Source organism: Arvicanthis niloticus, chromosome X, assembly GCF_011762505.2.
Source record: "Arvicanthis niloticus isolate mArvNil1 chromosome X, mArvNil1.pat.X, whole genome shotgun sequence".
NCBI lineage: Eukaryota > Metazoa > Chordata > Mammalia > Rodentia > Muridae > Arvicanthis > Arvicanthis niloticus.
The window spans coordinates 86,754,787-86,767,361 of NC_047679.1; the positions used below are offsets into that span (position 1 = coordinate 86,754,787).

The 12,575-nt window shown below is 41.6% G+C and overlaps 1 protein-coding gene across 3 annotated transcripts in view; it reads left to right on the plus strand.

Annotated features, from left to right (window-relative positions):
* Frmpd3 (FERM and PDZ domain containing 3) overlaps window positions 1-12,575 on the plus strand; it is a 90,416-nt gene that overhangs the window by 24,157 nt on the left and 53,684 nt on the right. For 2 of the 3 annotated variants that reach the window (XM_034485515.2, XM_076918170.1), the window contains one exon: window positions 2,182-2,227. The exons of the other annotated variant lie outside the window; for it this stretch is intronic. In XM_034485515.2, coding sequence (XP_034341406.1) covers window positions 2,182-2,227 — 46 coding nt within the window. The remainder of the gene's footprint in view (window positions 1-2,181; window positions 2,228-12,575) is intronic. 3 annotated transcript variants of the gene reach the window in all.

Genomic DNA, 12,575 nt, shown 5'->3' on the forward strand with positions numbered 1-12,575 from the left:
TCTCTCTCTCTCTCTCCCATATCTCCCATATGTAATCTTCCTTCATCTTTGCATCTATCTTCTTCTCCTATACTTGGTTCAGAGTGTTTTTCTTCTATCTTTTTGTTACTCCCCACAGCCCACCTGTTCCCAGAGATACTCCTGGCTTTCAGAGGCTGACTTTGCACTCTGTGCAGTACAATAGACTCTTGTCTGCTTGATGGCTATTAGAATGCTCTGTCCTGAGTAGATCTTCTGTAGCTCCAAATACCTCTGGTCCCTAATGACCCTGGTTTATCTCTTCTTCAAGTTCAACTCTCTTTTATATTGCCCTGTTCCTCACACTATCCCCTTCATCCTCCACTACCACACCACTCTAGAGAGAAATCCCTTGTCACCTCATTGTTACATGCTGGAGTTCTTTTAGCTAGGCCCCTCAGATGTTGTTCTTTGCTTCTAGTGGATACCTTCATACCCTAGAGCAAAGTAGTCCAATTTTGTGAGGGATTCTGGAGTTTCTTCAGTGTAAAAACAAACCTTACTCTTTTGGTAACTCAGGTGCTAATGGCTCATTCACCATCCATCCATTCACTCAATGAATATGCATTATTGTCTACTCTGCACCAGATACTACTTTAGGCATTGAAGACACAGCAGTGAATAAGAGACAAAACCTCTTGGCTTATTAGCGTTTGTAATCTAGTGAAAAGAAACTCCACAGTGAACAGGGTAAGTAATTGTAAGTACAATATATAAGAAGTAAATAAAGATTTTGAAGGTCAGATTTCTGGGCACAATAGTGAAGAATGTAACCTTAAACAGTGTCTACTATTGGCTTCATTGAGAAGGTGACATGTGAAGAAAGACTTGGAGGTTGGCAAAGCCATTGGAGGAGCTAGTGTAAAGGTCGTTAAAATAGTACTGTGTCTTCCCTGAAGAAGGAACAGGGGAGATGCCCAGGAGTCTGGTAAGATAAGGTGTGGAACATTGTGGAAGAAAAGTCCAGGTTGTGAAGAGCCCTGTGAATCACTGTAAAAACTTGTTTTCTTCATAACGGAATGGGGAGACCTGGCAAGGACTAGAGCAGGTGACCAAATGTCCCTTCCCTACTCAAGATGAACTGCTCCCTGAATATTTTCCCTATAATCCATCTCTTTGCTCTGGTAACTTTCCAGATCTTGGAGCTGATTGCTCAGTGGACTTTGCCTCGACAAATGTAGGAAATGTTCACTAGAAGTCCTTAAGCAGGAGTCTTAGACAATACATGGATAACCAATATCAAGGTAGATTTCATATTGTTGCTGCTGGTGGTGGAAGTGGTATTTGAGATAGGGTCTTACTGTGTAGACCATGCTGGCCTCAAACTCATGATCTTCTGCGTCTGCTACCAAAGTACAGGAATTATAGGTGTATGGTGTTAGACCCAGCATGACTCTCCTTGAATGCCTTTGAATAAACATTTGAAAAAGGCCAACAAGGAGAGAGAAAGCTCCTTCAGGGAAAACTATTCCCATTTCACTCAGTTATTTTAAAAGATTATGTATTCCTGGGAAAGAATTTTCATACCCTACAGCCTCTTTGATCATTGGCATAATTCTTGTCAGAAGAGTTTTGGATTCTTCATCCTTTTGAATATTTGCTATCTGGAGAGTCTGGGCTTCCATCTGTTGCTCCCTGGCTCTCATTTCTTTGTCCCTCAATTAAAACAAATCTGCTGAGTATGAGTCACAATGACCAAATGACCTCCTTTGGGTTTTTTTTCTTTGAGTTTCTCTTCTTGCTTAAATACCAAATTGCCAATAATCATCGTCCATGGTTCCCAGGACTCTCTGGCTGTCTGCCCTTTGAGTTCTATAATTCAGGCCTGTAGTTTTCCTTGAGAATTTTCTAGTCTACAGATAAAACTGTACCTAAGCTTTAGTGATTTCTACAGAGCATGTAAAAAGGAATAGGAAAAGAAAATCTGAGAAATGACCAGCCCAGAGGTAGTGCTGAGCACCTGTATGAACCAATATGTGTGGTTTTGGTGTCAGCCTCCACAAATGATGAAAATCAAGGCATCCATGCAGATCCTCAGATTACCCTCTGTCCTAATCCATATACCTGAATGCAACCCAAGGGAACATTCTGGTGTTGCTTCTTGTACTAGATAAATACCTAGTGCATGATATACTGCTCTCCTGTTCCCTCTTTTCTCCGTAGGAGTGCTAAGGAATCCATCGTTCTTACAGTTCTGCACACTCATCAGGTGAGTGAGCCTCTGTGCCATCTGCCCTTCATCCTGCCTCCTGCCTAAGAAGAGATTACTCCATCATGGAAAACAGCACCCTAGGATGGAAGAGGGATCAAAGACCTAGGAAGATAGAGGGATCAGAAAGTAGGATAGACACAAGAGGCACAGATTTAGGAGTGAATTTAAACATGTTATCTAATCCCATATCCGGGGCTGACGATTTTGAAGAGCTGTGTAGAACTGTGCTCTGTAGCATGTCCTCTGCTTTACCAAGTTAAATTGCTCACTGCCCCAGTTTAGAGTCTGTTTTCCACCATGTTTTGCTATGTTACACTTTAATTTGCCCATCTCCCATAAAGTCCTGGCAGGTAGCGGGTGCTACTTTTATTCGTCATCCTAATGAAGACTAAGTGACTGGCCTGTGATATGTGAGACCTGGTGCTACCTTTGAAGCATTTCATAAATGGCTGGGATGCCTGGAGATGATAATAAAAGGGTACTTGTCTAGCATGCTAAGTATCCTGGGTTAGACTCCCAGCACCACACACAAAAAAATTGAAGTTGTACCGGGTGGGCTGGCTCACACTTGGAATTAATCCCAGCACTTGGAAGTCAGAGGAAGGTGGATTTCTGAGATTTCTAAGCCGGCTTAGTGTACATGGCCAGTTTCAGGCCAGCCAAAGTTATATAGTGAGACAGAGTTGGACCAGAGCTTTCACTTTCTCCTGATACATTCAGTAGCTGACTGGGTGACCTTGGGTGAGTCCCTTTTTCTAATCTGTAAATTGAGGTATTGAGTTGTAGAATGTTTCTTAAGTATACATTATCATAATAATCAACACTACTGCTATTAAAAGCCAAAAGCTCCAATTTCCCTCTCCTAGACATTGGGTTACATCAGTGTCCATTACCAGTGTCTATCTTTATAGCAACCTTGACTTAAATCACAAACCCAGATGCAAAACTTCTAACCCTCACTCTACCTCCAGCCCGTATGCCCTGTCCTCGTGTCACAAAACTTTCTTGCACCCCAGCACTGATGGTGCACCCCCACTGAAGGAGACAGAACCAAAGCTGGACCTTGAGAGAAGGGCAGGATTTCCTGGACACCAGATACAGATGTCTGGAGGGAAAGATTATTCAATGACAGACATGTTTATCTGTAAAGCCAGAAATGGAGCACTGGAGCAAGCCTGGGCTCACAAGTCAAGTTCATGGTTCAAATCGAACCTGGAACCCGCTTTCTTGCTCCCTGGCACTTAGCTCTTTTCAGGCTTACACATACATGTGAACGCACAAACACATGCTTGCATATACACGCATGCTCTGCACATACACATAGCATTACCACACTACAACAACGTGTACAATACCCCAGGCAAACAGGCCTTACTTACTTGCATCTCTCTCTACCTCTGAGAAAACAAGCCCTGGCCCTCTGTGAGCATTAAGGATAGTCCTCTCCCCACTTTACTGCAAGATGTGTAGGTACCTAGTGAACATGGGCAGTCAATCCCTACCTATTCTGTCTTGAAAATAACAACTACCCTCAAAGTAGGCATTTTGCAAGGTTAGAATTTACTGATGAGCCACGCATAGTAGGCGCACCTGTAATTCCAACACTTAGAGAACAGAGGCAAGAGGATTACAGTTGAAGGGCAGTCTCGGCTACAGAGTGTATTCGAGGCCAGCCTGGGTTACATGAGACCTTGTGTCCACTTGCCCTGTTTATGATTAGAGGTACAGTGTTGCTCTGTTAATGTGGTCTTTTCAAATGTCACCTTTCGAAGATGCTTTTCTTGACTACCACGACCCTTTTTGGTGTTTTGAGACTGGAACACTCTGTATCCTGGAACTCACTCTGTGTGACACTGAGCATGACACTCTGGTGTAAAACTCAGAGATCCCCCTGCCTCTGCCTCCCAAGTGCTGGGATTAAAGGCATGCACCACCATGCCTGCCTTGACTCCTGTTTCTAAATCAGCATCTACCCGTCGTTATCTCTTGCTACTGGTTAATTTTTCCTCAAAGTTCAAACAACTATATTTTAAAAGCTTTTCTTTTAAATTAATTGTAGCCACAGAAAGTTGCAAAATTAGTATAGAGACATCATGTGTATTCTATAGCCTGTTGTTACTAATGGTTACAATCTTCCATAAGAATAGAACATAATATCAAAATTAGGAAATCAGAGCAATGGTTCATGCCTGTAGCCTCAGCACTTCAGAAGTCAAGTCAAGCAATCGTGAGTAACAAGCAAGCAGCATGATGGCTCTCTAGAGGAACAGACTTATAGAATGAATACATATGCATATATAATATTTATGAATATACATATTCAGCTCAACCTTTGAACGTAGATGTCTCAGCTGGTCTTCAGTATACACTGGAATCTCAAAGAAGTAGGCTTTAATGCCAGTGAAGGAATGGACTTGCCAGTGAGAGCAAGCAGGGAAAGAGAGCAAGCTTCCTTCTTCCATGTCCTTTATATAGGCTGCCAGCAGAAGGTGTGGCTTCCCACCTCAGAAGATTTCATTAAGAAAAGAAACCTCACAGGTGTGTAATCAGCCACCTGTGTTTTAGTTCATTCTAGATGAAGTCAAGTTATCAGCCAATAGTAGTCATCACACATAGCAAGACTGTGTCAAAAAGAATAAACACATACGGGCTTTTTTTTTTTCTTCAGAAAATCAGCATCGATCTTATACATATACACAATTTCATGTGAATTTATCAGCACATACATCAATACAATCCAAACACTGGAAAAGTCTGCCAGCAATAAAAGATTCCTTATGATGCCTTTAAACAGACACACCCACCCCTCCCACTCAATCTGAAATCCCTGTTAACCACTAACCTGGTCTCCATCTCTGTGGTATTTCAACAATACTATGAAATGGAACAATGTGGCATAAAACTACATGGAACCTTTGGGACTTAGCTTTGTTTCACTCTGCATATTGCCCTTGAGATTCATTCAAATTGTGTGTAGCAATATTTTGTTGCCTTTATTGTAGAATAGTATTCCATGGTGTGAATGCACCAGTTTAGTTAATCATCCACCATTGAAGGGCATCTGGGTTGCATCTAATTTGAGGCTATTATGAATAAAGCTGCTATAAACATTTGTGTTTCTTGTGAGCATAAGTCCTCATTCCTCTGGGATAAATGCTCAAGAGTGTGATTGCTGGGTCACATAGTAAGTGTGCGCTTAGTTTAAATAACTGCCAGATTGTTTTTCCAGAATGGCTTTATCATCTCAAATTCCCTTGAGACATTATGTTAATATGTTTGTTAGCAATGTCCCTCATTAGAATATCACCTCAAAAAGGGTGGCGACTGTTTTTTTTTTTTTTCTGAATGCACCCCAAATACCTGGAACAATATCGGCACAGAAGAGGTATTAATAAATACTGGTTGAATGATGGAAACTCAGGTTCCAGCTGTCTAGGCAACCTAAACTCAAAAGCACCAGACTGATGTGTAGAACCAAGAAGCTAAGGTTTTCACCATTATCCATCCTAACCTTCCTCCCTCCCATTCCTCCCGAATTCTGATGCCACAACTTCTCCACTTCGTGGCCCCTCTGTGATGGCCAGGCTGCTTTCTTTCTCCTCCTTGTGCATTTCTTAGTTCCTATGGCTTTCTGGCTATTCTTTATGTTACTGGAAATGTCTAATGTCCATTTAATAATGGACATTTCCTCTAAAAAAAAAAAAAACCTAGCTGATTGTGCCTATCCTTCAAACAGAATTATGCCCCAATGAGAGCTTCTAACTCATTCACTAATTTGTGCAGCATTTATCAAATCCCTGCTATTCTGGCCACTTGTATAGGATAGGGATATTGCAGTTCATAAAAAAGGCACAGCTCCACAGCTCCTGCCCTCAGGTACCTCACATCCTAGTTCTTGGCTCTTGGTTTTCTCCAGATCCTTGGAACATAGAAGTAGGTAGGCACATAAACAGCTGGTATAATGATCAAAACATTTAGGAACCAACAAATCTTTGAAGCCTCCTAGTTGGGCCAGTTGTTGACCCTTTATCTGGTTTAGATTTTTAAAATGTTCTTGTGGGAGACATCAAGTGGCACCAAGGAAACTTAGGGAAGCTATTACTTACCAACCAGTGTAAATACCTAAATATCTGACAACCAGTATGGCCAAATTAGTGCATCCCAACTGAATGGCAGCCTTGCATACATACATACATGTACATTTCATCCTTCCTAAAGACTTTGTGTACGTAAAATTGTCCAGCCCTTGGATTTTATTCATAACCCAAATATCCATGGTGCTTTCCTGATCACTTGTGACCGTGCACAAGGCATGAAAAGTTTGAATTGTCTAATACATGGTTTCCAACTGAGGTAAAGCAAGGCAATGAACATTCTTCTTCCTTATGTCAGCTATCATGCAGAGGCACTCAGAACTGGGCATGCTGGTCCATGTATCCCAAGAACTGGGAAGCTAAGGCAGCATGATCACTGGGAGTTTGAGGTCAGCAGCTTGCTACATAGTTCTAGGCCCCTATGAGCCACAAAGTGAAACCCTGAAGTAGGAAGAGAGACAGGTTGAGAAAGAGTGAGAGTGAAAGAGTTTCCTAAAGGATGAAAACAGCAGGGCATAGTGCAGAGTCGGAATGCTTCTGCTATAGGATCACTTATCGGAGTTGGAATCCTAAGTCTGGAACCTGTAAGTGAGGTGGCCTCGAGTAAGACACTTAACAGTCATGATTCCCAGTTTTTCCTCCTGAAATAAAGAAAATAGACTCTACCTGGATGAGTTATTTTAAGAATTTAAGATTATAATCTCTGAAATATTAGAGCAACTGTCTACCATGTACTAATTCAGTGTTTATAGCTGTCTAAAACTGTATATGTCTAACAATATCCAACTAAGAGAATCTTCTGTCCCAAGCTATGGAGAAAATTTCTTGAAGCACCCAATATATACTCAATTTTATATCCCTGTATCAAGCAGGCATTTAGTATACTGTAGGTACAGAGAGACAACTGCTTCTTAATGGAATCTTGCCATGTTAAAGTTTGATTACCAAATCTTCCAGGAGACAGTTCCCTGAGGGGTCTAGGATGTGGCAGACAATTCAGTATTTATACTAATCCCATAGGTGATTCTGATGATCGATGGGATTTACAAAACACTGGACCAGATATCTCTAAGGATTCTCCCTGCTCCAGATGATAATGGTCTAATCCTTGTTCCTTCATTTGGTACCTGGTAATGGCTCCTGGCCCAATAGAACTACAAGAGAAGCTCTTAAACCATTTACATTCAACTTTTAGCCCTGACTAATTGAATTACAAGCTCTGGGGATGGGGCCTTGATATTGGACTTTTGAAAAGGCTCCCTAAATGATTCTAATCCCTTTCGTTTGACATTTTCCTCTTAACAGAATAGCAGCAGGCCATTGTGGGAAGTAGTTTCAGCCATCACCACACCTCCACCTAGCCTGCATGTATAGGCATGTATAAAGACTTCCTTTAACCTTTTGATAACCAACTATCTCCCCATGACTGTTTATTGATCATAGTATCTGTCGACTTTATCACATGGTAGGTCCTCAACAAATGTTAAATTTTAAATAAGGTGCCACAAGGAAAGATAATTCCCTCCAAAGTAGGGCTATCTGGGAGCAACCCAAAGAGCAGCAATCACTTCTGCTTGGAGCCAGCTCCTCCCTCCCCCCCCCCCAAAAAAAAAGCTCAGATGAATGAAAATGACTATAGAAATGGTTTTACACAGAACACTTTGAGATACTTACCAACTCCAGTCCCCTGTTTTTAAGGTATGACACTTACAAAGATGGCGAGCACCTAAATCATACTCTCTGGCTTCATGAACTAATTCATTATTAATTATAAGCAATCAAACTAATATCTTTATGCTGAGTCTACCTGCACTTGGTGTTAGGAAGAGACATACTGATGTTAACTACCTCTTATAACCTGATTGAGCAGATAAGCTAGGGCAGTGTGGGTTAACCAAAATACTGAAGGGAATGTAGAAAAGTAAACAGATGAACCAAGGAAGATTAAGCTCTCCCTATGTAGCACAGGCTGGCCTCAAACTTAACCACCCTCCTTCCTGCCTTGGCCTCCTAAGTGCTAAAGTTACAGGTATGTGTTACCACACTCTGCTGGAACTAGGTTTTAATGAAGGGATAGCATTTAGCTGGTCAAAGGAATATTGGGATGCCCTAAAGGTAGAGATAAATAGAGGACGTGTGAAGTGAGCCTAGAAGTGGAAACAAACCCACTGTGTGCAGGAAACTGAGCAGAATTACTAAGTACCACAGTGGTGATATTAGAGGTAGGTGAGGAATGAGCCTAGATAAAATGTAGCTTGAAGGAAGCTTGCAGGTCAGGAGAGGATATATTCATCACTAGGTTATCCTGGGTGCTGAAAGGTTCCCATCTGGTGTAACCTGGATGGCCTTCCTTTATCCTAGGAGCCCAGTGCGGTTGCTATGGGAATTGATTGTAACCAGGCTCAGGTGTCAAAGACAATGAGGCACCAGAAAGGCCAATCAGGAAATCAGTAAAGCTTCAGCAAAGAACCTGAAGCAAGTATCAAAATGTAGCCTTTAACCCACTGTTCCCAACTCCCCTCGAGCCTGTGGTAGCCACTGTTTTCTTCTCTACTCCTATAACAGCAACCATTTTTTTTTTTTTTTTTTTTTTTTTTTTTTTTTTTTTTTTTTGGATTCTGCAGTTATACAGAAGTAATGAGTTCTGGCATTCAATTGCACAGAATGACTACAGTTAATAACAATGTATATTGCAATACAGTACAATACATGATAGTTTACCACAGAGAAATGAGAGTTTGAGGTGCTGGCTACTGTGGTCTGATCATTATACAATATATACATGCATCAAATATCACATTGCTCTCCTAAATATGCATAACTACTATGCATCAAATAAAATAAAATTTTACAAGACTAGGGTCCTATCTTGCCATGAAATATTAATGTTTAGCCCTATATACTTGACTTCGACCAAAATATGAGTGATCACAGCCCTGAAATCTGTGCTAATAGAGCCACCAAATTAAAAAATGCTCAGAGAATCAGCAGCTGCTGAATTCAGCCCTGAGGGAAAGGCAGGCTCTCTCCTCAATTCCTTATTTCACCTAGCTTCTGCCTTCATATTTGCTTCAAGGGGCTTGCAGTGGCCCCAGAGGTACTTAGCAATTCCAGTCCCGTGTTTCAAGCCAAAATTCATCTTAGCCAGAAAGGGTGCTTGTTGCAAAATTACACTCCCACATGCTAGGAGGAGAAATAGGGTCAGTGAAGAGCTCAGATGTCTCAGCTTTAAGGTACTCAGTTCATCTATGTTTAATGGGTTCGGACATCTTCACCAGTATAGAGTCTTAGGCCCCACTCTTTGAGGGATTCTGATTTCTAAGTGGTATATGCATGGACCTAGACTTTTGTATTTTAATAACCAGTCTCCAGTGGTTCTTATTTTGGGGTAAATTTTTAAAATTAGTGGGTTAGTACATGCTAATGTTACTAAAGGTGTGAACATGTTTGTAAAAAAAAAAAACTGTATAGTAAATATTTTAGTATTTGTAAAATAACACAGTAACCCCAAAGCAGCCACGGACAGTACATAAATGAAGATCAGGACTTTGTAAATCAAAATTTATTTACAAAAACATGTAGTAGACAAGATTTGGCCCAGGCAGGCCTATAATTCACTGGGCTCTGAAGCATTGGTTTGCATGTTTCAGTGTTTTAAGTCAAAGGGATCACTCTAGTATTGCTGACTTCAGGCCCCACAGCTAAGCTTTGAAGATGATGTGAGACAGGAGGACATTTCATTTATTTATTTTTCTATATTAAAGATTCACAGATTTTTTTATTAATTGAATATAACAGCATAACAGTTTATATCACATTCGCATTGCATTAGTTATCATAAGTGAGTTTCAAAGTATTTCAAGAATGCAGAAAGATGTACAGAAGTTATAATCAGTTACTATGTGATTTCATTTAAGGGAATTCAGCATCTGAGATTTTGATGTTTGGAGACATAATTTTTTGCAGCCTATTTTAGTAAACATTCAACCTCGCCTCTTGCCCACCACCCAGCAAAGGTAGTGAAAGAGAAAAGTTATTAGGATATGGGAGAAATGGACCTATTTAGCAATCATTCTTTGGGGGTGAGCTTGATCTTTTTTGTCATTAGTTTAGTTCCATAGCAAACACCAAATATGAATTAGCACCTGCAGACCAGTCCTCTAGGCAGGCAGACACCATGCCTGAAGCAGCAGCTATAGTTCAATCCTAAAGAAGCCACAAGGCTGGCCAACTGGCCCAAGGACACTAAAGTGGCAAGAAGTCACAGGAACCTCAGGAGCTGTTCTTTGGTGAGTTCCTCTCGATGGTGTTACCACAAACAGAGCCAATACATACCTGTAGTTAGCAAAGAATAGCAAGGTTAAACAAATCAATCTGATGCTCCCGCTCCTGCTCCCACTATCTGTGGGATCAGATTTATTCTCTTCATCTCGAATCCTTTCACGTGTTCCCTATAGCAAAACATCCTTTCACCTGTGTCTGCTTCAGGAAAACATCCTTTCGCATATCTGCTTTAGCAAGACATCCTTTCACCTGTGTGCCCCAGGAAACCATCATTTGACATAACTTTCCAAAAGAACTAGAAGTTGTCACTTCAGGTGTCTATGGCGAGAAAGAGTTTGGAATAGATTTCTGTGTGTATCAAGGAAGTTTGTTATGGTATATTATGAGTTAACTCAGTCCTTATGATAATCATAAAATATTACTGTTTCCATAGACTGACAATGTAAATTCAAATTCCCTTTCTATTTCTTTTCTTTATTATTTTATTTATTTACATTTCAAATGTTATCCCCTTTCCCAGTTTCCCCTCTGCAAACTCCCTATCCTATCCCCCTCCTTCTGCGTCTATGAGGGTGCTCCCCCCCCCACTCTCACCTCCCTGCCCTGGCATTCCCCTACACTGGGGAATCGAGCCTTCATGGGACCAAGGGTCTCTCCTCCCATTGATAAGGCAATCCTCTGCTACATATGCAGCTGGAGCCATAGGTCCTTCTGTGTGTACTCTTTGGTTGGTGGTTTAGTCCCTGGGAGCTTTGGGGGGGGGGGGGGTCTGGTTAGTTGATCCTATTGTTCTTCCTGTGGGGTTGTAATTCCCTTCTGCTATTTCAGTCCTTCCCCAAACTCTTCCATTATGGTCCCCCTGCTCAGTCCAATGGTTGGGGCGAAGGAGACCTTTTACAGCCACTTTGTGTTGGTCTGGAAATCAGACCTCACCTGTATCTAAGCATCAGACTAGACATGACTCTGTGACATCTAGCAGAGAGCAGCTGGCAATGAGTGAGTCACCATCAGCAGCGGAGACTGAAGACTGAGAATAGGACGGAGGCTTCGAGACTGAGAAGACAAAGGTCGATGAGGAATGAGGCATAAACAAGCTGAAAATAGCTCTGAAACAGACACAGCGAAATGATGGTAATCCCTGAAAGCCCTGGCCATTCTACTTCCTTTGTGTTTGTGGCTGCAAATACCTGAATATTTTCCTTGTGGTAGTATAAATGTTTCGAGGACCGGATGTAGTTTAGATTCTCGTAGGAACAGCAAAATTGTTGACATCACCACAGTGCATATATTACACAAAACAATATGTTCCTTGTTCAAATCTGTTGCCTAGGACTAAGGTAGAACCAGAACCTGGGAATGAAAGGTCAACTTCAGCCTGCTGTAAGGAGGATGGTCACTAAATCAGGATTCAGGACGGACAATGGAGTTCTGCTTCTTTGGATATACTAAGGCAGCCCTATCCTCCTTTTCTGAGCCCCTGTATCACATATAAAACTGAATGCTGGACTGCATGTCCCACTCAAGTCCCTAGGATGCCTTGCTCCACGCTGTACCATGGAGAAAACTGACAGCATATAACTATAGAGAAGGGAGGTGGATGGAAGACTATCAGGTTGAACAAAGAGTCCACCAGCTTTGTGTTTATGTCGCATTAATGAGAAAAGCTGACTGAAAACTGAGTCAAGGAGAGTTGCCCAGAGAAAGCTGCAGCTCTCTCTGGCCCATTCCTTTTGCTTCTGTCTCTGCCTGAATCCCCCACTCAGGATTTGAGCATCCAGCTGTGCAACATACAAAGGCATTGACCTCCCGAACAATCATCACAATCACTACTGTAATTGCTTTCGGCAAAAATCTCCAGCCCTGGATTTTATATTGTCTGCTGCCAACAAATTGGCCCTACCCCTGTGCCTCATGATGAAAAGTCTCAGATTCCTTTAGCTTGATGGTTCTCAGTCTTGACTGTAGTT